The sequence below is a fragment of the Neofelis nebulosa genome, chromosome 13 (genome assembly GCF_028018385.1).
Source record: "Neofelis nebulosa isolate mNeoNeb1 chromosome 13, mNeoNeb1.pri, whole genome shotgun sequence".
In the NCBI taxonomy this organism is placed as follows: Eukaryota; Metazoa; Chordata; class Mammalia; order Carnivora; family Felidae; genus Neofelis; species Neofelis nebulosa.
In genome coordinates, this window is record NC_080794.1 from 38,805,422 (window position 1) to 38,827,470 (window position 22,049).

General features: G+C 48.2%; 2 protein-coding genes across 3 annotated transcripts; both read right to left on the reverse strand.

The window, feature by feature from the left end:
• Nucleotides 1–1,844: 1,844 nt before the first annotated feature.
• On the reverse strand, nt 1,845–8,197 carry MYOZ1 (myozenin 1). The gene is made up of 6 exons (XM_058696747.1): nt 8,091–8,197; nt 6,711–6,801; nt 5,610–5,788; nt 3,770–4,013; nt 3,246–3,411; nt 1,845–2,340 (listed from the first exon to the last, which is right to left on the reverse strand). The coding sequence occupies exons 2-6, from the start codon at nt 6,781–6,783 to the stop codon at nt 2,109–2,111; spliced, it is 894 nt and encodes a 297-aa protein (XP_058552730.1). The 5' UTR covers nt 6,784–6,801; nt 8,091–8,197; the 3' UTR covers nt 1,845–2,108.
• Nucleotides 8,198–10,374: 2,177 nt separating this feature from the next.
• SYNPO2L (synaptopodin 2 like) lies at nt 10,375–19,969 on the reverse strand. 2 transcript variants are annotated; one of them, XM_058696745.1, is made up of 4 exons: nt 19,723–19,969; nt 18,377–18,528; nt 17,395–17,909; nt 10,375–14,152 (listed from the first exon to the last, which is right to left on the reverse strand). In XM_058696745.1, exons 1-4 carry the CDS (start codon nt 19,825–19,827, stop codon nt 12,003–12,005), a joined length of 2,922 nt encoding a protein of 973 aa, XP_058552728.1. In that variant the 5' UTR covers nt 19,828–19,969; the 3' UTR covers nt 10,375–12,002. The 2 variants fall into 2 exon arrangements, with proteins under 2 accessions (XP_058552728.1, XP_058552729.1); XM_058696746.1 differs by lacking the exons at nt 17,395–17,909; nt 18,377–18,528; nt 19,723–19,969 and adding an exon at nt 16,117–16,312.
• Between the last annotated feature and the right edge of the window lie 2,080 nt (nt 19,970–22,049).

Below are 22,049 nucleotides of genomic sequence, written 5' to 3' on the forward strand. Positions count from 1 at the left end.
AAAAATAAAATCTTTAAAAAAAGAAAAAGTAGAATACAGAAATAGAGTTTTGTGTATGAGTTTAAAGGAAGTATGAGTCCTCTGGAATTTGTTTAGGTTGTAAAGGGAAATGATCAAGGTAAATGTTATGTGACCCAAGGTCCGTGAAAATTAGATTAGTCTATGCAAAGTTTAGCAACTTAATAAAATCATTAATGGCTCATGGAGTTGGCTGAATTCAGCCAGCTCTCCTCAGAAGTTATTTTCCCAGATCCTATTAAGCCATCTTCTTATTCTTCCTGGTCCTCATCTCTTATTTTGTGGAACACAGAGGTAACTAAGTCTGGGAATCTAAAGAAACCACATGCTTGAAATAAAAATTAAAAATTTTTAGGGGCGCCTGGGTGGCGCAGTCGGTTAAGCGTCCGACTTCAGCCAGGTCACGATCTCGCGGTCCGTGAGTTCGAGCCCCGCGTCAGGCTCTGGGCTGATGGCTCGGAGCCTGGAGCCTGTTTCCAATTCTGTGTCTCCCTCTCTCTCTGCCCCTCCCCCGTTCATGCTTTGTCTCTCTCTGTCCCAAAATAAATAAAAAATGTTGAAAAAAAAAAATTTAAAAATTTTTAAAAATAGGGGCACCTGGGTGGCTCAGTCGGTTAAGCACCGACTTCAGCTCAGGTCATGATCTCACAGCTCATGAGTTCAAGCCCCGCATTGGGCTCTCACAGCTGAGAGCCTGGAGCCTGCTTTGGATTCTGTGTCTCCCTCTTCCTCTCTGCACCTCCCCCACTCACACTCTGTCTTAAGAGAGTCTCTCAAAAATAAACATTTAAAAAATTTAGGGGGGTGGGGGAGAGGGAAAATGGGCGATGGGCACTGAGGAGGGCACTTGTTGGGATGAACACTGGGTGTTCTATGTAAGGCAATTTGACAATAAATTATATTCATAAAAAATAAAAATTAAAAAAAAATGTTTTAAATAAAATATTGTTGCTCATTCCTATTGGGCTGTCACAGTTTTTTCCCCTAGTTACAGTGCTTTCTGAATACCACTGAAGTGCCCTCGTGAACCTTAGATCTTTTCTGACTATGCTCACACAGAACCAGCCATACTATAACTGCACCTTGTTTCTCCCACTTTCTTCTGGATTCTAACTTGGTATGCCATCCTTTCAGGAATCTGTAACCTTTGATTTATATATTCCTCAGCCCTGGGGCGCCTGGGTGGCGCAGTCGGTTAAGCGTCCGACTTCAGCCAGGTCACGATCTCGCGGTCCGTGAGTTCGAGCCCCGCATCAGGCTCTGGGCTGACGGCTCGGAGCCTGGAGCCTGCTTCCGATTCTGTGTCTCCCTCTCTCTCTGCCCCTCCCCCGTTCATGCTCTGTCTCTCTCTGTCCCAAAAATAAATAAAAAAAAAACGTTGGAGAAAAAAAAAAAAAAATTTATATATTCCTCAGCCCATTCTGGTGTCATCTGGAAACTTTATGGCATGTTCTACTTTTGTGATAATTGGATAATCCTGATCATCCCAATCTCTAATCAGCTACACAAAGAGAACTAACACTAAGGTCACCAACACCTACTTCCTAACCACTGCACACAATAGCTTCTTAGTTTTGCCCACATATGGACCAACACATGTGTTTGTGCATGATTGTCTTATGTACCATTGAATAAGTATGTCTTTGTATACACCTATGAATATGGTATTGTGGGTGTGGACATGGGTGTGGTAGTATGTAAGCAACCAGAGCTCAGGTCTGGTCTTGAAGTCTGAATAATGAACGTTTAGTACTTGACTTTAATTAGTCTCTGTGCATTGTTAGCCTTAGTTTTTATCTGCCCTCAAGTATCAGAGGAAGAATGAGTTCATTTCTTCAAAGTTTATTGACTGTTACCAGTGGCAGAGCAAATTCCATAAAAGAGAAGGTTCCATACAGAGCAAGTTGGAGAGAAAGGATGCTTGGAGTGGGGACTTGGAGTGAAGACTGGAAAGGCAGATCTCTCCCTCCTTTTCCCCCTCCATTCTCACAAGGATACTGGATTTACAGTGAGGGCATCCTGCTTAACATTCTCTCTCCAAATTAGAACCTGAGAAGAGAAATTTAATTCAAAGTAGAGGAGGAAACACCTCACAGCTCCTCTGTTTCTCCATCCAAGGGGATGCCAATATCCACATTGTAGTCTACTGGCTCCCCAGAGCTCAGCCAGGGAATAGGGGTTCGATTAAAAGAAGGCCTGTTGGAGAGATTCTGGTTGTAAAGGACCAGGGGTTCACTCAGTAGGGGCCCCAGGTCAAACTTGGGCATCTGGAAGGTCATGCGTTTGGAGGCCTTCTCATATCCACCATAAGGCATTGCCGTCCTGAAAAGAGAAGACATTATTTGATTAAAAACCAGAACAAAAGGAACAGCTTTATCAGTGAGATGTTACCCTTTTTTGAGGATTGGGAAGTCTGTGAATTTTAATTTAGGTTGCTTCTGCACTCCTTTTTCTCCCTTAGTGCTCCATTCCCCATTCCTGGTTTGCTTTTTCTCCAGAGCTAATGAAGAGAAAAGGAGTCTAGTGGGGTACTAGATAAAGAGGTTCATGGATGTTGTGACTTAGAAACTATAGACCCAAGGGTCTGAGACTACCTTAAAATACAATGTACACCCCCCCCCCCCCACATACACACACACAACTCCTACCCCACCTCCAGTGGATAGCACATGGCTTGGTGAGAGGAATTAACATTGCCTGGAGAATTCAGGCTTCTTAGGACCAAATGCAAAACAATGGTGCTTCCCCATTCTGCTTTCACACAGATCTCCTGTTCACAGTCTAGAGAAGCCCAATTCCAAAAGAATAGATACTTAAGCCTTACTAGAGAATAAGGAAATAGAATCCTCCTACAGGGACAGTAATGAAATCCTAACCTTGAATGAAGGGAACTTCAAGAGTCCTTTAAACATGTAATATATTATTCCCATTTTAGAGCAAGGCAACCAAGGCTCAGAAGTAGGGTGACTGTCCCATGCCCACTCTGCTAATAAGTGGTGAAGTGAACTAAAATTCAAATCTTGCCTCACAGCAAATGTTTCCTCCATCATACTGCACTATTTCTCTGAGTTAGAGTGAAAAAAGCAAAGGCTTTCAATTTGGGTCCCCATATTCCTTCCTTCCCTCCTCAGCCTCCTTCTGAAACATTTGAACCAAAGTCTCCATTCCAACCAAGCACATTGTGCCACACACTGGAATGCATCTGGTTGCTTCCTCATACCCCCTACCTGTTGAAGGACTTATATTTGGGAAGCTCAGCTTTGGCCCCATAGGCCAGCAGGTCGATGCCAAGTTCCACTTTTTGCTGAGGGTCAACCCCCATAGCTCGCTCCCATGGGGAAATATAGGTCTTGAACACAGTGATATGTTTTCCTTCTCCACCTGTCTGGTCTCCTGGCAGCCATGGGAGAGAAAATTGAGTCAATAATAGCAGTTAGCAGCCAGTGGAAGTTAGTCTTACACCTCTGTACTAGGGAAGTTGCTGGGGCCAATCTTGGTAATTGTGCTAGTTTTGTGGAATTCTGACAGCCCAAGGGCAGATCTGTGACTGAAACTGAAAAGCCAGAAAGGTGACAGAAAGATCAAGCTCCTGGGTGAAATAGACACATTTTGGCATTCTCCTGGGGTAAGAGAGTCCATCTAGGTACCTCAGCAGGCCTCCCTTGCTCCCTAAACCCAGTCTAGGCCTCATTCCTGGGGATATCTCTACTCTAAGAACCAGATAACATTACTCTTGCATAAGGATACTTGCCTGTTCCTGTCTCGCCAACCCCTGCTGTTCCAGCAGTTCTTCCTTTGCCATTCTGGCCCCCAGGACCACTTGTACCCCCAGATCCAGACCCAGAGTCCTGATGGTGCTGCTGGTCAGAGCCATACTGTCTGGCAGAGCCACTTCCCCCTGCCTGGCCTCCACTGCTGCCTTTGCTGTAGGAGAATCCCTGACCAGCTGTGCCCAGCTGTCCCCCAACTGTGGGAAGGAACTTTTGGAAGTGATCCTGGAAAGAAAGAACAAAGTAAGGGGAAAGTTATGCAATGGGTATGGGAAATATACAAAGACAAAGGTGGTGTGCATAGCAAGGAGGAGATGATCAGAGAAAATGGCCAACCAGAAGACATTGAACCCTCTGAGATCTCCCCTCCAATAGGTGGATAGTGATAGTGGATAGCCTGACAGACAGGAACTGAACTCTCCTAATGGATAGGACCCCCCCTTGGCTCAGTTCCTCCAGTTACACCTTAAGGTAGGGACAATTCATTCTCCACACTTTCCTTTCCCAACCTTACCAAGGCAAAGAGGACCAAGACTTGCACCCCACTATAATTTGAAAGGATGGGGTTGGGACAGAGAACCCAGGCTTAATTTGAAAAGCTAGAGAGATGTCTGCCTCTTCTTTTTCTTTATCTTGTCTAACAGACAGAACTCTCTTCTTTGTCTTTCTCTTCCTCTCCCTCTCTGCTCTTGGTGCCTGTTGAACCAGGACTTCCTGACCGTGAAACTGTAGCAGGTAGGGGGAAGGGTGACCAAAAGGGCAACCCTGGATTCAGCCCCAAAGCCTAAAAATAACCCCACCAACTCCTTCAGGAGGCTCTCCTAGCCACCCCACCATACACACCCCTATGCTCCAACCAGTGTAACCAGACCCAGCCAGGGAGGAGGGCTTTTGGCCTCCTAAAGTTAGATATGACCGGCTCAGCATTTTTGCTCTGCTCCTACATAAGGGCCAATGACAGAAAGTCCTGCCTCTGGCCCCATGTAGGCATCTATTTCCACTTTCCCCTGGCTGCCCAGTGAAGGTAGAGGGGGAGGAAAGGTAATGGAGAAGATCCCCTCCTTCTCGGCTATAACATCTTGTGCCTGGCACCCTTCCAATCCCTCCTTCTCTTTGGAGAATGATTCTCACCAGAGAATTCTCACTATCTTAGAAGACAGTTTCAATTCCCACATCCAGAGTCCTTAGATCCTATAGACAAAAGAATGGCTCAAGAAGGAGATGTTTATAAAAATTCACTTAACTCATTGTAGGGTTACCAGATTCATCAAATAAAATAGGACATTCAGTTAAATTTGAATCTTAGAGACACAACGAATACTTTTTTACTATAAATACACTTCAAATATTGCATAGGACATATTTACATACAAGAGAGTATTCGTCACATATCTGAAATTAAAATTTAACTGGTATCTTGTATTTTTTAAATTGAACTAAATTAAATTTTTATGTCCCAAATACTTCATGGGACATACTTTACTAAAAAATTATTCATGCATATCTCAACTTTAAAATACAGGACTGGGTGTCCTGTCTTATCTGGCAGCCCTATCTTTAACACTTAGCCATACTGGGAAGGAATTTTACCCCTGAGGGTGTGTACTCTTCACCCCCACCTCCCCTTCACTGGCTCTAAGATAGAGACTGAGTTTCAGAAGTGGGCTGTAACTCACCCTGGATGTTTAATATATCTGGGGACTTAATAAGCTTATAAATTTGCAGAGAGGGGAAGTTGGTGGTATTTTGGAGATTCAGGGCCCACCAAAAAACTGTCAGAAGAGGCACTAGGCTGTGAGAGTTATAAAGTTCCGAACTCACCATTGAGCTGTCAGAGAAGACATCAGGGTGGTTCTCATAAATAAATTTCTCTACCCTCATCTGCCGCAGTTTGAACATCTTGGAGCCCCTATTAGTGAGCAGCGACAGCTCTTCCAACATCACATCCCTTGGGACACTGATCTTCTTGCCCAGGTTCAGGCCTGAGCTCTCCTGTCGACCTTCCAGGGAGGTGGGGAGGAAGAGACAAGGAGAAAAGTAAGGTTTTCTAGGTTCAGAATACAGATGCCAACCACAACTAAGTGTGTGTGTCTCCTGCAGAGATCCCAGAGGTGAGCAGATACTGTCTGATGAAGCTCTATGTTGTTTGTGAGAAATTTTTATTTCCTGGGTTTGGAGTTGGAGACAATGCACAGGAACTGGGGTGCAAAGTGGAATCAGTATACCAGAGTGGAGAGAGTGAATAAGGCAGAAGGGGCAGAGGCATGAGGTGCAGGGCAAAAAGACTAAAGGAACATCATAGATGGAGACCATTGGGGAGACTGTAGCCTGGGGGAAAGCCCAAAGGCCAACACTGTGTGGAGTTGACCACATCTAAATACAGATTTCTGTCTTAACTACTTTCCTTTCTCTTCCCCTCAGTGAACCCTGGCTGCAGACAGACTTTGGGCATTGGGAGAGCTCTTCATATGCATATACTCCTACCACCCCCCAGGAAAAAAAAAAAGTCTAAGTATTTTTCCATTTTATGTGTTTCCACAGGTTCCCTAGCACTGGAGGGGTGGAGGGAGGGGAAGTAAGGAAATTAACCATTTACTGAGACTTTACTCTGTGCCAGTCTCCATCATATATATTTTTTTCCTCAAACATACCTCACTGACCTGTGAGTCCTGTTGTCCTGGACCTGCATTGGGTGATATGGCAAGGATATTATTGTCTCAGATTACAAGGTGAAAAGGGTGGAAGGGTGTGTGATCAGTGTTGAATCCTTTCTCCACCTTTCTCCCTGCCCCCCCCCCCGAATTTCTCTTGTCTCTTCATATCTCTTCACGTTATTTAACTTTATGATTTTTCTGGGACTTCTGAGGCTGAGATGCTCTTAACAAGAAGTCCCTACACTAGGTAGGTGCAAATATGCCATACCTCCAGTTAGTTCCATGATCAGCTTACTGGATTTCCTCTTCTTGTTTGGGGCTGGGGTTCCTGAGAGTGGCATTGTGGAGGCAGATTCAGCCTGAATAGGGTGAGAAGGGGGAGTTGGAGCATGGACAGGGACTGGAAGGTATCTGCAGTAAGGTAGTACTTCTTAACTTGGGGTTAAGGGCTTCAGGTTAAGGGTGTGTGTGTGTGTGTGTGTGTGTGTGTGTGTGTGTGTGTGTATATATATATATATATATATATATATATATATATATATATATATATATATATAATAAACGTATATTTTTCCCTAAAAAGGGGGAAAAAACAATGGGTGAAAACCCATTGTTCTAGGGCTTCTCCTTTCTTGGAGGTGAGGCAGAAAGTATAGATGCACCCTCTGCCCCTACCTTCTATAAACCTCCTTTCTACTGTTAAAATAGAGCTGGTGCAGGGATTAGGAACACGGTATGTGTTGGGGGCAGTGAGTAAAACAAACAAATAACACACAGGCTGGGTGCTGCACCCAGGTTTCATTGGCTTGGCATGACTTCAAGTTTTTATTTTCATGGGGATCTCAGATTGGGGCTGTCATTCCCAACTCTGGGTCTTTCCTCAGTCTTCCTCAAGCCCTGGCAGGGGCGCAGAGGGCAGTGGCACAGAAAAATATTCTGCCAGGGTCAAGGAGATTCGGCCCAAAATATTCTCCATAAGAAGGAGAGGTTGTTGCTCCTCTATTGGGCCAGCTGGAGTGTGGCCTGGGAGGTCACAGCAGTGATCCTTGCTCCCTTTCAGTAGCTCCCGCTCCAGACCCCAGAGCTGGGGTGGAGAGGAAGGCCGGGGGCATTTGAACCTTGATGCACATCAATTCAGCAATATCATAGCGGTAGGGAATTGAGGGGGGATAGGAACATAATAATAGAATCTGGCAGTGGAGGGGGACAAGCTGGGAAAAGATGCAGACTCCAGCCCTTCCTTAACAGAAGTTGGCACTCAGCAAAACACTGTCTTTCTGCTGAGTCCTATTTCACAACACATCTGCATTTCTACTAACTTAATGGGGTATGCTGAGACAAGACCCCTGGAACTGATAAATGGGCATTTACTATACTTTTCTCAGCCCTAACTAGGTTCTTTTTCCCATCCAGCCTCTCAGATCCCCTTCTTATTACTCCAGTGCCTCCTTCAACATCTCCATTTCCCCCACCCTCCTAAGCCCCTCTTCTTCCAACTCTGTGGCTCCCCTGAACTGGACAGCTGAGAGCAGAGCATAGATAGGGGAGGGAGACAAGTCTCCCAGGATCAAGGGTCACTCTTGCAGACACAGACACAGCAGTCAACAGAGTGGGCTCCAGCCCCTCTGGCGATAGAGCTGGAACTTACCGGCTGCAGAGGTGGTGGTCAGCTCTCCTGGGGGTCCAGCAGCTTTGGAGGACTGGCTGCTGTGACTGGAGAGCCCGAGCTGGGCAGGCGTGGGGGCAGCACTGGCAGTGGGGGAGGGAGGGTAGTTATTAATAGAGATGATGAGTACAAGCAGCTCAAATGGCACTGGGGGTACTGAGACCCTGGAACCGAGATCCCGCCCTCCTTGCCCAGAGGCTCAGGAAGGAGAGGAAAAGCCTTTGGGATTCTCCCACTAAGCTGTCTGAGCCAGGGATCAGTCTGCCCAGACTCCCCTTTCTTGGCATCTAGAGTCTGAGATCCAAAGAAGCATTCAGGGAAAAATTGAAAACTGTGAGGGAAAGAGGAAGCAAACAGAAAACAGTGGACAAGAATTTGGAGAGCAAGAATTTGGAGAACATGTCTGGAGAGTCACTCAGAACCAATCCAGGCTGGAGCTGGAGGGACTATATGGGTACATTTTGGGAGTGGGAGGGCTTAAGGGGCTATGTTTGGGGAAAGGAAATCTGTTCAGAATGTTTTAAAAGTTCCTCGATGAGTTGATCTTTCCTCTGGGAAAGCTAGATCTTGGCAGGACAAGGGACCAAATTAACCAAATCCAGTGCTTCCTATGCTGTCAGAGATGAGGTGGGGAAGACTTGACCAATTTCTCCCTTTTCGTCCCCATTTGCTGTTGGGGTGCTCAGTTCAGCCTGTTTTGCAGGATAAATGTTGGTGTCTGAGATGTACAGGTAGGCTTCTAACCTGCCAGGTCCTTACTCTCTAGGGTTTCCACTTGGGATTTTCCTCAAAAGGAGCACACACCCAATAGGATCTAGATTGTCCCATTCATACTATTCCAGAGGAGCCCTTGGGCAAGGGTATAAGTTTGAGAGCTTCCTTAAAAGAATCCTGTCGGGGCGCCTGGGTGGCTCAGTCGGTTGAGCGTCCGACTTCGGCTCAGGTCACGATCTGGCGGTCTGTGAGTTCGAGCCCCGCGTCAGGCTCTGGGCTGATGGCTCAGAGCCTGGAGCCTGCTTCCGATTCTGTGTCTCCCTCTCTCTCTGCCCCTCCCCCGTTCATGCTCTGTCTCTCTCTGTCTCAAAAATAAATAAATGTTAAAAAAAAAATTTTTTTTTAAATAAATAAAATAAAAAAAAAGAATCCTGTCATTTGCCCAGTCCCTTCTTCAGTAGCTGCATGAACATCCTACATCCTCTTCCACCTCCTGCTCAGATTCTGGAACCAGCTGCTGCTGCACGCTGCACCTCTGTTGCAGCCACCACCATCCTATTGTGGCTGCTTTAGTAAGTGACTTTGCAGCTTCTGGAATGCCCTTCTGTCACTCTGTGAGCTCTCCACTCTTCCTGATCTTGTCTTTTCCCGTCCTGAACATTTCAGGCTCAGCCTAGGGGCTGAAAGATCATCCTACTCCCCTCTAGTTGGCCTCTGCCCAGACCAGTTTAACATCCAGATCTCTCTCATCTTTTGTCCTCCTTCTCCATGCCCTCCCAACCCAAAGAAGCAATTAGAAGAAAAAACATGAACGGCAAACTTGTGATTTTGTCATCACCACCATCCTACTCTCAAAAACAAACAAACAACAACAACAACAAAAAAAACCCCAAAATTTTTGTCTGCTATGATTGAGTACCTAGAACTACCAGGTGGATGAAGACAAAATTCAACCTATGCTCACTGGGCCCTTCCTTTGGAATTCTAAGACTGTACTTGGGAGCATCAGGGTCCTGGGCCTGGTTATTTGCACAAATATGCCCCCTGCTGGAGTAATGGCACTTACCTTCTCAGAAGTCCTTAATTTCTAGCCTACCTCTAGTGCCTTCTGCTATATATGAAACTCAATCCACACTGATCCACCCTCTCTTCTTCCTTTTCCCATCCCATCTTCACCTCCAGGCATTGCTTTCCCATGGAAATATCATCGTTTCCTCCAGAGAGGTAGGACATGATGGCAAAAGCTCAGAGGGACTTTCCACTCCTCTTGGTTCTGAAATTGTGGCCTTGATTGGGAAGTATGGAGCAGGAGATGGAAAAGGGGAGTATCTGGATGGAGAATGCAGGCAGTGAGAACCAAGGGGAATGGTGGAGGTGGCTAAATTGGAGTGGGACAGAACTGGTTAAAGAAGAGCAAAAGACTAGGGGGTGAAGGGTAAAGGATGAAAAATAGGGCAGGAATGGAGAAAGATCAGGAATCAGGAGATCAGGGTTAGAAAAGATGGAAGAGAATTAGGATTTAGGAATAAAACTAGAAGAGATGACAGCAACAGAAGATTTGGAGCTTAAGTTTATTCTTGTGCACAAACCAAAGTACTGTGACTCACACCCAATATGCAAAGGAAGCGATCAATCCAGATCAAGCAGCAAACATGATTGACTGGTGGTGGTCGTGGTGAAAAGGGAGTCCATACCCATCTAGGATCAGAGATCAGGACCAGAAGCTGGAAAGGAACAAAAGCTAGGGTTCGGGGGATGGGGTAGGACTGAAAAGAGGTTTTGGCTCTGGGTATTTCCTTGCCCTTTCCCAGGTCATCATGACAAGTTGCAGAAGGCAGAAGGCCAGACTCAAAGGAAGTAGCACAGACACCACGTATTCCTCCAACACTCAGTACACACTCTCACATCCCCCTACCATCATCCATCTTCACTCTGACAAATGCATTCTTCTCTCTCAAATTTTTCCCCAATCCCCCTCTTGTACACAGTGAGTTTCTTGAAACCCACCTCTACTGTCTCTCTTTCCCTCCCCATGCTCCTCTCTGTGGCTCAATTAATTTCATTCATTCTGCTCTGCTCCTGGTTTCTGCGTCACTTCTCACACCATGGCACTTTTCTCCCTCCTTTCTGTCTTAGGTGCATGAGGCAATGAAGCCAATGATTTTTTTTCATTCTCAGAAGAAATTCTTTGTCTTTCTTTTCCACTTCCTGGATCCTTATAGCTTAGCATGGGTCTCTTAAGTTGCTCTTAAATCCTGATGAATAGAATTTGGTTTTTTTTTCAAGTTTTTTATTTATTTAAGTAATCTCTACAACCAATGTGGGGCTCAAACTCGTGACTCTGAGATCAAGAGTTGCTTGCTACTCCAACTGAGCCAGCCAGGCACCCCCTGATGAATAGAATTCTTAATTCTATTCCTGGTCTAGCTGGTATAACTCAGCCCTTACAAACTGCTCTGGCCCTTCAAGTCTTCTCATAATCTGTGAGTTTCACAAGATGCTGTACCCCTGCTACAGACACTGATCTTTGAGTCCAGTCCATCTTTCTCCCCACTATCTGGCTATCTGACCATTCTTTCATCAATACAGGGGGAAGACCCAGATTTGGTCTTTATTTAGACCTCTTCTCTTACTCTTGCCTCAGACATAAGAACACATCTGTGCTCACACACATTTGCACATACACAAATGTACACATACATGCCTAGATATATGCCAGCCAAGCTTGGAAAATGAGAGGGAGGAGTAGAGAGCGATTTAGTGCAGGGATCAATTTAGTCCTTTTGAAGCCTGCCTGATGGTAAGCTTGCTTGAGGTCTCACTGGTAACTTCTCTGTGTGCTTCTCATTGAATGTTAAAATGAGGCTCACAGAGAAAAGCACAAATGTAGAGAAAGAGAGACCAGTGGAGGAGTGTGGGTCGAGAGACTGAGATAAAGACAAAGACCCACAAAAGGAGCTACAGAGACAAAGGGAAGCACAGATAACAAAGCAGAGATAGTAGGTTGGAAAGCAGCAGGGAGGTTGGGAGCCAGGAGGATGGGATACCAACTCCAAAACTATCTCTGGCAGGAGGGAATTTAGCCTCCGGATGCCTGAGAGAGGGCATGGGATAGGTTGGAGAAGCAACTTTATGAACAGGATGTTCCACCTCTCCTTGGTCCTGGGAGCTGTACCCCACTCAGTGGTGGCCTGCCCCTGGCCTCCACACATGAGCCTGTAATCCAGTTCTGGTGGCTGAGAACCGAGGCCTGGCTACCTGGAAGCCACAGGAGCTAGGGGAAGTTCCAAGACCCCTGGGAGACTCTGGAGGAGGGCCTGGGCTAAGAACAGGGGCTGAGGCCAGCTCTGACCTCCAGATGGGCTCATCCAATGTAGTGGCTGCTCGTGGGGCAAGAACAGTGGGGGCCAGGGGTTCTGCAGTGGGCTGGGGTGCTGGAGTGGAAAATCGGCGGATCTCCTGGACTCGGGCAGTTTTGGGGGGCCCTGAAGAGGCGGGGCCAGGAGTCTGGGGAACCTCATCAAAACAGAACATGGCAGTTTTAAGTTGGTAGGGCTGGTGCCGCATGAAATCCAGAGCCTTGATACCCTGCTTAGGGGTTGCCCGAGGACCCTGGGATTGGGCCTTATTAGGGAGAGTTCGAGCACCCTGGGGGAAAAAGGGTGATAGCAGTGGGTTGTAAGCAATAGGAGGTGGGGCACGGATGTTGGGTGAATATTTCCAGGAAGAGGGCAGTGATGGTGTAGGGGAAGGGCTTCTGGGCCTAGGGCCAGGGCTAAAGCCAGGACTAGGTGTAGCTTCTACCACATACCTGTCTGCTCGGCTCTGCCGCTTGGCAAACAGCTCCCCACCCCTGCCCTGAAGCCTTGCTGGTTCAGAGATTCCAGCCGAATGGGCTGACCCATTCACTAGCCCATCAAGGAACCCACGAGAAGGGGGCTTAGGAGCCACTGGGGGTGGAGTCTTAGGAGTCATTGGGGGCGGTGTCTTGGCAGCCATTGGAGGAGCGGTTTTAGGCGTCACGTGAGACAGAGCCTTGTAACTCCTGCCCCCTGGTGGCTGCATGAAATTGCAGGCTTCAGCTCCAAGGCTCAGAGCATCTTCCTCTGGACCAGATTCCGCTCCCCCGGCTCGGGGTTTTTCATCCAGGTTCTGCACTAACGACAAGAGCTCGGGGTTGGGCGAGTTCTTCGTCTCCTCGTTTCCCGACCGGAACATCTGCTTCCGGGTCCCCCGTCGCCGGGCCTCCTGGAGGATGCCAGTGCGGGCAGCTGGCACGGAAATGCGCTGCTCCCGAGCGCTGGGTGGCTCAGGCGCCCCGGGGCCTGGGGCGGGAGCCTCTGGACGCGCAGCTGGTCTCAGAGGTCCCGATAGGAAGATAGAAGCGGTGGAGGTCATGGCAGCGGCAGTAGGCGGAGCGGGGGGCTCCGAGGCTCCTCCTGGCGTTACGGGACGGTTGGGGGCTGGGATGTACAGGGAACTTGTAGCTGTCACGGGGCCTGAGGTGCGTGGAGTGCTGGGGGAACCGGAGGCCGGCACGTGGCTGGGCAGAGGGGTGGGCCCCTGAGAGGACAGGAAGGGCGGTGCGACGGGGCTGAGACCTCCCAGGCTTTCATTCACCCTCTTGGGGGCTAGGGGTCGAAAAATAACCGAGGTGGTACCTGGCCGCTGCCCTTGTAAGCCTGGAGTAAAGGGCCTAGCTGACCGGTTAAAGATGTTTGGAGCCGGGGTTGGAGCTCCACTGCCTGGGAAGAAAGGGGTGGGGCTGGCTACAGGGGCTGGGGAAGGACTGGATGCGAGTATAGCTGCTTCCGGAGGAGCACTCTGGGCCCGAGGTGGTGATTGCAGGCCCTGCCCATTGAGCACGGCTGCTGGACCATCCCGTGCCAGCTCCTGGGTGCTGGAGGCTGTGCGCTGGCGCTGCTGTTCAAAGAGCTGGACCCCTCTGCCGGAGGCCTCACTCAGCTGCCCTCCCAGTCCCCGGCCCTGGCCCTCTCCTGCAGCTGAGCCTGGCCTGGCCAGCTCCATGTCCAGATAGGGGCTGTCCCAGTCGCACTGGTTGGTGAGGCTGCGGGCGTCGGAGAAGGCCTCTTCGTCCAGCTCCGACTCGCTGGTTGGAGGAACCCCGTCTTCTTCCTCAGCACCTGTCCCAGCCGCAGCCCCAAAGCTCACTAGGGTGTACTTCTTGGCTCTCTGCCGTCGTTTCTTAAACATAAGCACCCCCTTGGAGTGGGGGTTGGGGGCTGCAGTTAGAAGGGATGCGATCGTGCGGCATTTGGTCTTAGCCTCCTTCACACTCTTCTCTTGGAGGCTCTCTGCCCGTTGCAGTTCTGAGGAAGCCAGGAGGGAAAATGGTCAGTGAACGTCTTCTAGTCCTATTCCCCACATCCCAGCCAGTTTCCTCAGCCCTCCCACCTACTCTCTTTTCACTGGCCTGATCTACAATGTCTTTTGCCTGTGGCAAAGTCCTCTGACTTGGGGGCAGAGTGGTAGGTGAAAGGTGAAACCAAGGACAGTTGAAGGGAAGGCAGATTCTGGTTGGCTGTCCTCACACCGCTCTGACCACATCTCTCCTATCCTCTCTCCCCTCTACTCTGCTTCTGTTTTCCTGGAGATGAGCTCTTACCCACCCCCCACACATTCTTCCCCTGCCTCCCACCATTCCTGGCTGGCAATGGAGGTGAGGGACAGTCACTTCCCATGGCAGCCAGGGAGATGAGGCAGGTCCCAGGAAGAGACAACATGAGAAGGGACACTTCCTTCTACTACAGAGACCATGTTAGGGGGCTTCTCAGAAACTTAGGGACTTATCTCCTCTTCTTACCCCTACCCCTATGGTAGGGACACAAAGGGCCCTTAGGAACAAGGATCTTCATTCACATTTCCACCTCCATTATGTAGTCCACATCATACACATTCATAGAAATAACCACCACACATTTCAGCAAGAATGTGGGTCTAGTGAAGGCCAGCTATGGGCATATTTTCTCATATGTACTCTTCTCTCTCATTCGTATATACCCCAGCTTATGTACACCCTAGTTCACATAAACATATGTAAATACACATGAACCCACACAAAAGCACAGTCGCTCAAATACATTCACACGCATGCATATTCCTTCTTCACAGAGCTCCCCCTGCAGAGACCCTGTTACTAGTAGTTTGGACAAAATTTTAGAGCTGATATTGGCCTTCCAACCACCAGAGCACTATTCTGTGCCTCACACCCCTGATACTCACAGCCAGGGATAGCCTCACATCTGAGATGCAGGAAAAGCCAGAGTGCTGCTCACCAAGGCAACCCTCCAAATCTTTAGGATACCTCGAGGTCATCCGCTAAATATATCCTCCCCCCACCACCACCACCCAACTGTGGTGGGAGTGGGGTGGGCTTCTTTGGGGGTCAGCCTTGTAGGTAGAGAGCTCAGGCAGTCACTAAGAGGCAGGCACACAAGGACTATGTACTAAGGGCAACCTGGGCAGGGCTTCCTATGCCATGTGGGGCCCAGGAGGTGGGGCCAGGAAATGGGAGAGGATGCCCTGCTGCTACGACCCTGCCTTGGACACAGATACACTCTGATCCATGATCCCCAGTTCCTCCTGAAAAATTCTTGAAATTCCATCTGCTTTCCACTCAAGATACCAAGCTCCTTTCTAATTAGGGCTTCCATTCCACCCATCCCAACGTCTATACCACAGAATAGCACTGTGCATGAGAGATAGGCACTGGAACCAGAGTTCAGTTCAGGTTTTTGGTTCTTGGGAGAGTTACTTCATTTCACTGAAGTTCAGTTTCCTCATCTGTAAATGAGCATGATAATGGCTATCTCATAGGATTGCTATGAGGATTAAGTGAGATAGTGTAGGTAAATTTAGCATTTAATGGCAGCCCTAAGGCCCACTGTGAGTAACCATTACTATTAAAGCCTTCTTGACACCAGCTACACATGTATACAGACACTTTCGTGTTCACACATATATCCTCCCATGGACTCCCATATACATGCCTTCATGTATTTATAGATTACTCATACTTCTTTCTTTCACACACATTCCCTCCCCATGAGTTTTCCAAAGCTCATGTGGTCACAAACCCCTTTGACATGTAGCCATAGCATCAGCCCATTCTGAGAAAGGGGCAGTGAAACTCTCCTGAGAAGAGAAGAAAGAAGTCAAAAAGGAGGAAGGAATAAGGAATAAGACCTTTCCCAAAGACACCCCTTCCTAAGCTGTTGATGTATTCCCTTCCAGTCTAGATCCCAGAACTCTCTTGGCTATGGGAGGGTAGTACCTGCGTAGAATGGGTCCTGGAGCTCAGGAGTTGGGTCTGGGGCTTTGTTGTAGCTGGCTTGGCTGAAGGGCTCTTGGCTGATGGGCTCAAAGTTCTCCATGCTGAGAAATGCAGTGTTGGCTGGAGCAGGACCAGCTTGAGCCACCCCCCACGCCTTTTAAAGCCCCTTTGTCTTGTCCCTAGAGCTGGCAGCTGAATGAGCTCACTGTGCTATTTTTTGAGCCTGGCCCCCTCCCTCCCTTCTCTCTGCTGCCCCACAAGCCCCGGTGTGATGGACATGGACACCTGCCTACCCTTCCCCCAACTCCACCCCACTGGACAATGAGGTCTGCTTGGCTAAAAATATCTTGAGCCACTAACTGCAGTCTAACCCAGCATGATAGGAAGGGAGGGGTGCTAAAATGAGAATTGGGGATAAGCATGGGATCCTGGGCATGCATCTGGAATTTCTTTGTGGGATATTGGACATTCTCAGGGATGTCAGTCTCTATTTTATCAATGTCCTTAGCCTCTGTCCCAGACTGAGGCACATAAAGTTCTATGGACCAGGAATCAGAACGGTAGAGGGAAGAAATGAGAGATGAGAACTAGAGGGGTAATCCTAGATTTTCAAGGTGACAACAAAGGTCTCTGGGGTAGAGGCACGGGACAGGGAAAAAGCTCACCCTTAGACCTTGTTCTGTAGCTCACATCAAAAATAGCAAAGAGCTTGAGATAAGTGGAACAGGCTTTTTCTGCCCAGGCCCACATTCTTGCCTGAGATAAGGAGTCGAAGATCCCTCCCTCTGCCACTTCCTAGGGATCTCATGACTATCCCATAGTCTCCCAGTCCCAGGAATCCTAACTGAATTTACAAATGTCAAAGGTGGCTCTGATGTTATGCCTGGAGTTAACACTGAAAAGCTCCTGCCCTGCTTCCAGATACTCCCCTGCATCATGTCTTCACTCTGCCCTCACCCTGTCTGCCTGACACTTAGCAAAATCATAGCAACAACAACAACAACAACAAGCAAACCCTTTGTTGATTTCATGTCCCTTTCCAGCTTCCCTACTTTGTTCCTGGGTTGGGTTGAACCACCTGCACATTTTGCCACACTGGTTCGAACAGTAAAAATAATGGGGACTGTGAGAATAATTATTTTTCTCTCCTACTCATCACTCTTCTCCACTTGTCCCCAAGCCTATATCCAAAAGAAGCATAAAGCATGGTTACGGAGGGGTAGATTTAGGGTTCAGATTGAAGGATTCTGGCTAGGGAAAAAGGGTTCAGGCACTCACTGGCTTGCTTGGCCTTCTGGGTGTAGGTGGTAGTGAGGTCTTCTGCCACTGGGTGGGGAACAGGCCCCACCATAGGGATAAGATGAGGGCCAGGCCTGAGGGGGCCGTGGGGCAACAGCAGGGCCTCAGCTGGGGGTGGCTGAAGGGCTGCCCCATCCTCCCAAGATGGGGAGCTCACACGGCTGTCACCATGACTGGGAGGGCCAGCTACGGCAGGCGCTGGCTCTGCAGGGCTGTCAGATAGGTAGACCTCATCAGGTAGGGCTCCTGGAGGGGAGGGCCTTGTGGGGCCTCTGCGGCGGGGTCGGCGGGGTTTCTCCTGGGTGGCAGGTCCATCAGCATCACTGTCTGTCTCTCCGTAGTAAGCCTCACTGTCAGGGGGTGAGAGGAGGCTCCCAGGTTGAAGAGGCTGGGGAACTGGAGCGCCAGGAGGCTCAGGACTCAGTGGAGATAAGGGTGACAACACTTGAAGCTCACCAGGGGATGGAGACCGCACAGGCCCCTCATCCTCTACCCTGGATGGAAAGAGGACAGTACTTAAGAACTGGGCTGGATAACTGACAGTTAGAGAGATCTAGAGGGGATGGGAGAAGGAAGGAAAGGAGGAGAGAGGTGACTGGCCTATAGGTTGAACGAGTGGGCTGGGAAGAGTGGGGATATGAAGACAAACTGGGAGGCATATGTGCTTGAAGGGCTGTAAGTGGACAGGGGCTTAGAGGGAGATGTGATGACGAGGAGACAGGCAAGGGGTTGAAGTAGGCCTACACACTCAAATACCTGCTCGACACCCCCATCCCTTAATTGCAGATACACTGAAGCCCTCTGGGAGGCATGTACAAACATTTATACTCCAGCCCAGACTTACAAGAAGTGGGTACTTAATAGTAGCTGAAGCCAGGGCAGTGAGACACAAAGCTGGGATAGACATTGGAAACCCTGGACTAGGGGGATGAGGGTGGGCTGAGGTGAGAGGGTTCCATACCGCCGCACAGTGAGAACAAGCTGATTCCCTGAGGCATCAATGAGGCTCATGGCACTGGCATGAGAGAGGCTGGTACAGGAGACCCCATTGATGGCCAAAAGCTGGTCCCTCTCTCGGAGTCCTGCTCTGCCAGCCTGGCTCCGTCTTCGGATCTGAGAAGGTGTTGGGAGGAGAGATAGCAGATGAGGGAGGGCTCCAAGTGGGAATAGAATGAAAGGAATCAGGATAGGAAGGACCTATGTGTGGAGGGGATATATTTTGCAGGGTAAGAAATGGGAGGGGTATGGAGCTATAGTTGAGGAAGCCTATCAAGAGGGAAGAAGGTGCAGACTGGAGGGAGTAATACATCATATTACCCCATCAAAGAGGCTGGGGGCAAACTACAGAGGGGAGGTACTGGGAATGGCAGTTGTATCACCTAAAGATTTCCCTCCAAGGGCAATATCTTTACTAGCCAGTAGTTCTCTTCTAGGCCTTGGAATCTCAGGGGCCATTGCCTACACGGTCAGGATTTTAGAACGGTGTTCCAGATTGGAGGGAGTCCAGCAGATTCTGGGAGAATGTGGTTGTGTATATGTGTGCCATGCGTGCACACACATGTACATATGTGAAAATAATAATATTAGTAATAATGGCTATCATTTATTGAGTGCTTACTAAATGTTAGGTATGGTGCCAAGCACTCCACATGTGTTATTGCATTTAATCCTTAGAATGAAGTAGGTACCGCTATTACCCACATTTTATGGTTGAGAAAACTAAGCCTGTGAGGTGAAACCAAACAGATAACAGCTTCATCTGACAGGCCAGATCATGCCATAATCCTCCTAGCACCTAAAAAGTCTTGCATAGGGAGAGAAAGGGTCTGGTGAAGGGAAAGAGGGGCAGTGAGGGCCTGGGCAGGGCAGGGTAGGGCAGGGCAGGGCAGGGTAGGGTAGGGCTGGGTAAGACAGCCTCAGCTCGTCACATATCAATTTAAAGAAAAATTAGAACCTTCCCTATATTCCTGGAATTTGGAGCAGAGGCACAGACTCAGGAGAGCAAAGACTGGATGGTCAGAACAGGACCTCTGCTACTATGGTGCCTCAGGAACTTTCTTTTTTTCTGCTCCCAGAAACCAGGAATTCTTTTCTAGTAGCCCCCTACAAGAAGCTTGTGCTCAGACACTACTCCTCCCACCAGATGAGCATGCTTCCCTGCCCACCTGCCCACCTGCCCACCTGCCCACCCCCACTCCTCTTCTTCACAGCCTCCCACTTCTCCCCTAAAGGCCACCACATGACTCTTCCCACATTCCCCTGGGTTCCCCTTTCCCTGAAACCTCAATAATAGGGGCTCTCCCTTACCTTGGACACCTGTAAAGGTTTCCTCTGCTCGGCCCCCCCCTGAAGTCGGAAGCCCCAGGGGGCTCCCCCTGACAATGTGACCAGCACCTCCTCCTCAGCACCCATCGCTCAGCTTGGCCTATGGCCCTCGGAGTTTGGACAGTGTCCCAGGGAGAGAAGTCGAGGCGCTGGTACCCCGTCCGGCCTGTCTGTATGGCTGTCCTGCTCCTGCTGCCCCAGGCCTTCCCCCCCACACCACACACCACAGGCAGGCAACTTGGCCCTGGGATCAGTACAGTCCAGCACACGTGTCCTGTCAATCGGAGCTGTGCTCAAAATAGTTGCCGGCTGTACTCCCGTCCCTCCCCCAGCTGTATTACTCCCAAAGCTAATTATAGTCAAAACTTATGCCCTCACCTTTCCCCAGTTCTCCTGCATGAGCCTTTTACTCAGGACTCAGAGTACTAGCTCTAACTAATATATACACTTTCAGGGACTATGCCTTCCCTAATAGGATCACGGACTAATCCCAACTGCTTTCCTCCAAAGCTCATTTTCAAGTGGCAGCAGCAGCGTGGGCTTCAGTTCCATGGCAAGAAATGGCTGGGCTTGTTCCACAATTTCACAAGATACCCAGAAGAGCGCCTCCTTCATCTTGCTGTATGAATTTACCTGTTAATCAAAATGGAGATCCATATCCCGTTGCAGTGCTGAGGGCAATGTAGCTTTTTAAAACTAAAACTACTGGTTTCCTAAAATAACAGGCAGCATATAGGATTAGATGATTGTATAATGAAATAATCTATTAACGTATATATATATATATAATGATTCCCAGGCCTCAGCTTTAGGAATTCAGATTTTATTGGTCTGGTACCTAGTATTGTCATTTTATTTTTTTCCCCACTTTCAGCAATGGTTGCAATTGTCCATTTTGTGATTCCCTGTTCATTTAGCCCCTGAATTTTTGGGACTTGCCAAAACTTAGAAATAACTGTCTTGTCTAGTGTAAGCCAAAATATACTTAAAAAAATTTTTTTAATGTTTATTTTTGACAGAGAGAGAGAGAAAGAGAGACAGAGCATGAGTGGGGGAGGGGCAGAGAGAGGGAGACACAGAATCCGAAGCAGGCTCCAGGATCTGAGCTGTCAGCACAGAGTCTGATGCGGCGCTCGAACCTACCGACCATGAGATCATGACCTGAGCCGAAGTCAGATGCTCAACCGACGGAGCCACCCAGGCGCCCCTAAATATACTGTTTAAATAAACAATCAGGCAAGAATGTTTAGACAGCAAGAGTTTTACAGAACAAAATACAATGCTTATGCCATACCTTTATTTTATGTAAACCAGTACTACAAAACACTAAGATGGTCTAATAATGGGTTCTGAATGCTCTATGTCTATGCTTTTCCATTTTTCTTTTCTTTTTTTCTTTTTTCTTTTCTTTTCTTTTCTTTTCTTTTCTCTTCTCTTCTTTTCTTTTCTTTTCTTCCCTCTCTCCTTCCCTCTCTTTCTTCTTTTTTTCCTTTGGTGTAGCCAAGCAGATCCAGACTCTGACTAATGTCTGGGAGGCAGACACAGAGGCTTTGCCAACCTTCCTACTCCAGGCTCATGCTTCCGGGGTATCTGGTTCTTTTTATAATCCCTCTTGGGGAGGAACGATTGGTAGTGTAATACTGAGTCATAACTCCAATGCCTCACTCAGGGCAGGCTCTCTATTCTTTAATAGCAATGTTAAACAGGTATACTTTGGGAACACAATTAAAAAAATTTTTTTAATGTTTATTTATTTTTGAGAGAGAGAGAGAGACAGAGTGTGAGCGGGGGAGGGTCAGAGAGAGACGGAGATACAGAATCCAAAGCAGGCTCCAGGCTCCGAGCTGTCAGCACAGAACCTGACACGGGGACGTAAGTCACAAAGCACAATATCACGACCTAACCCGAAGTCGGCTGCCCAACTGACTGAGCCACTCAGGTACCCCTGGGGATACATTTTTTTTTTTTTTTACAGCATCTTTGCAAGGATAAATGTTCCATTTTTGCAATATTATTAAATATATCTTGGGACTGAAAGAATCTTATTGGCATTTTTATTGGTATTGTGAACTTTACAGATTAACATAGGGAGAATTGACATATTTTTGATGCTAGGTTTTGCTACCCACTGGAATATTAGTTCCTAACTGGCAAGGATTTCTCTGTTGTGTTCAATTTTGTATCTCCAAAACCTGGAACAATGCCTGGCATATAGTAAGTGCTTGGTTTTTATTGAATGAATGAATGGAATGCCTTTAGACTTGTTTTGATCTTATATTCCTCAGAAGTGTTTTAAAGTTTCTTTGTAT

Excerpts from the sequence above, each read along its gene's own strand:
- SYNPO2L (XM_058696745.1), bottom strand. The coding sequence starts at position 19,827 with ATGGGTGCTGAGGAGGAGGTGCTGGTCACATTGTCAGGGGGAGCCCCC. Across the intron at positions 18,529-19,722 it reads AACCTTTACAGGTGTCCAAG|ATCCGAAGACGGAGCCAGGC; the intron begins GTAAGGGAGAGC and ends ACACCTTCTCAG. Across the intron at positions 17,910-18,376 it reads CTTGTTCTCACTGTGCGGCG|GGTAGAGGATGAGGGGCCTG; the intron begins GTATGGAACCCT and ends CTTTCCATCCAG.
- MYOZ1 (XM_058696747.1), bottom strand. The coding sequence starts at position 6,783 with ATGCCACTCTCAGGAACCCCAGCCCCAAACAAGAAGAGGAAATCCAGT. Across the intron at positions 5,789-6,710 it reads GATCATGGAACTAACTGGAG|GTCGACAGGAGAGCTCAGGC; the intron begins GTATGGCATATT and ends CCTCCCTGGAAG. Across the intron at positions 4,014-5,609 it reads TCTTCTCTGACAGCTCAATG|GATCACTTCCAAAAGTTCCT; the intron begins GTGAGTTCGGAA and ends CTTTCTTTCCAG.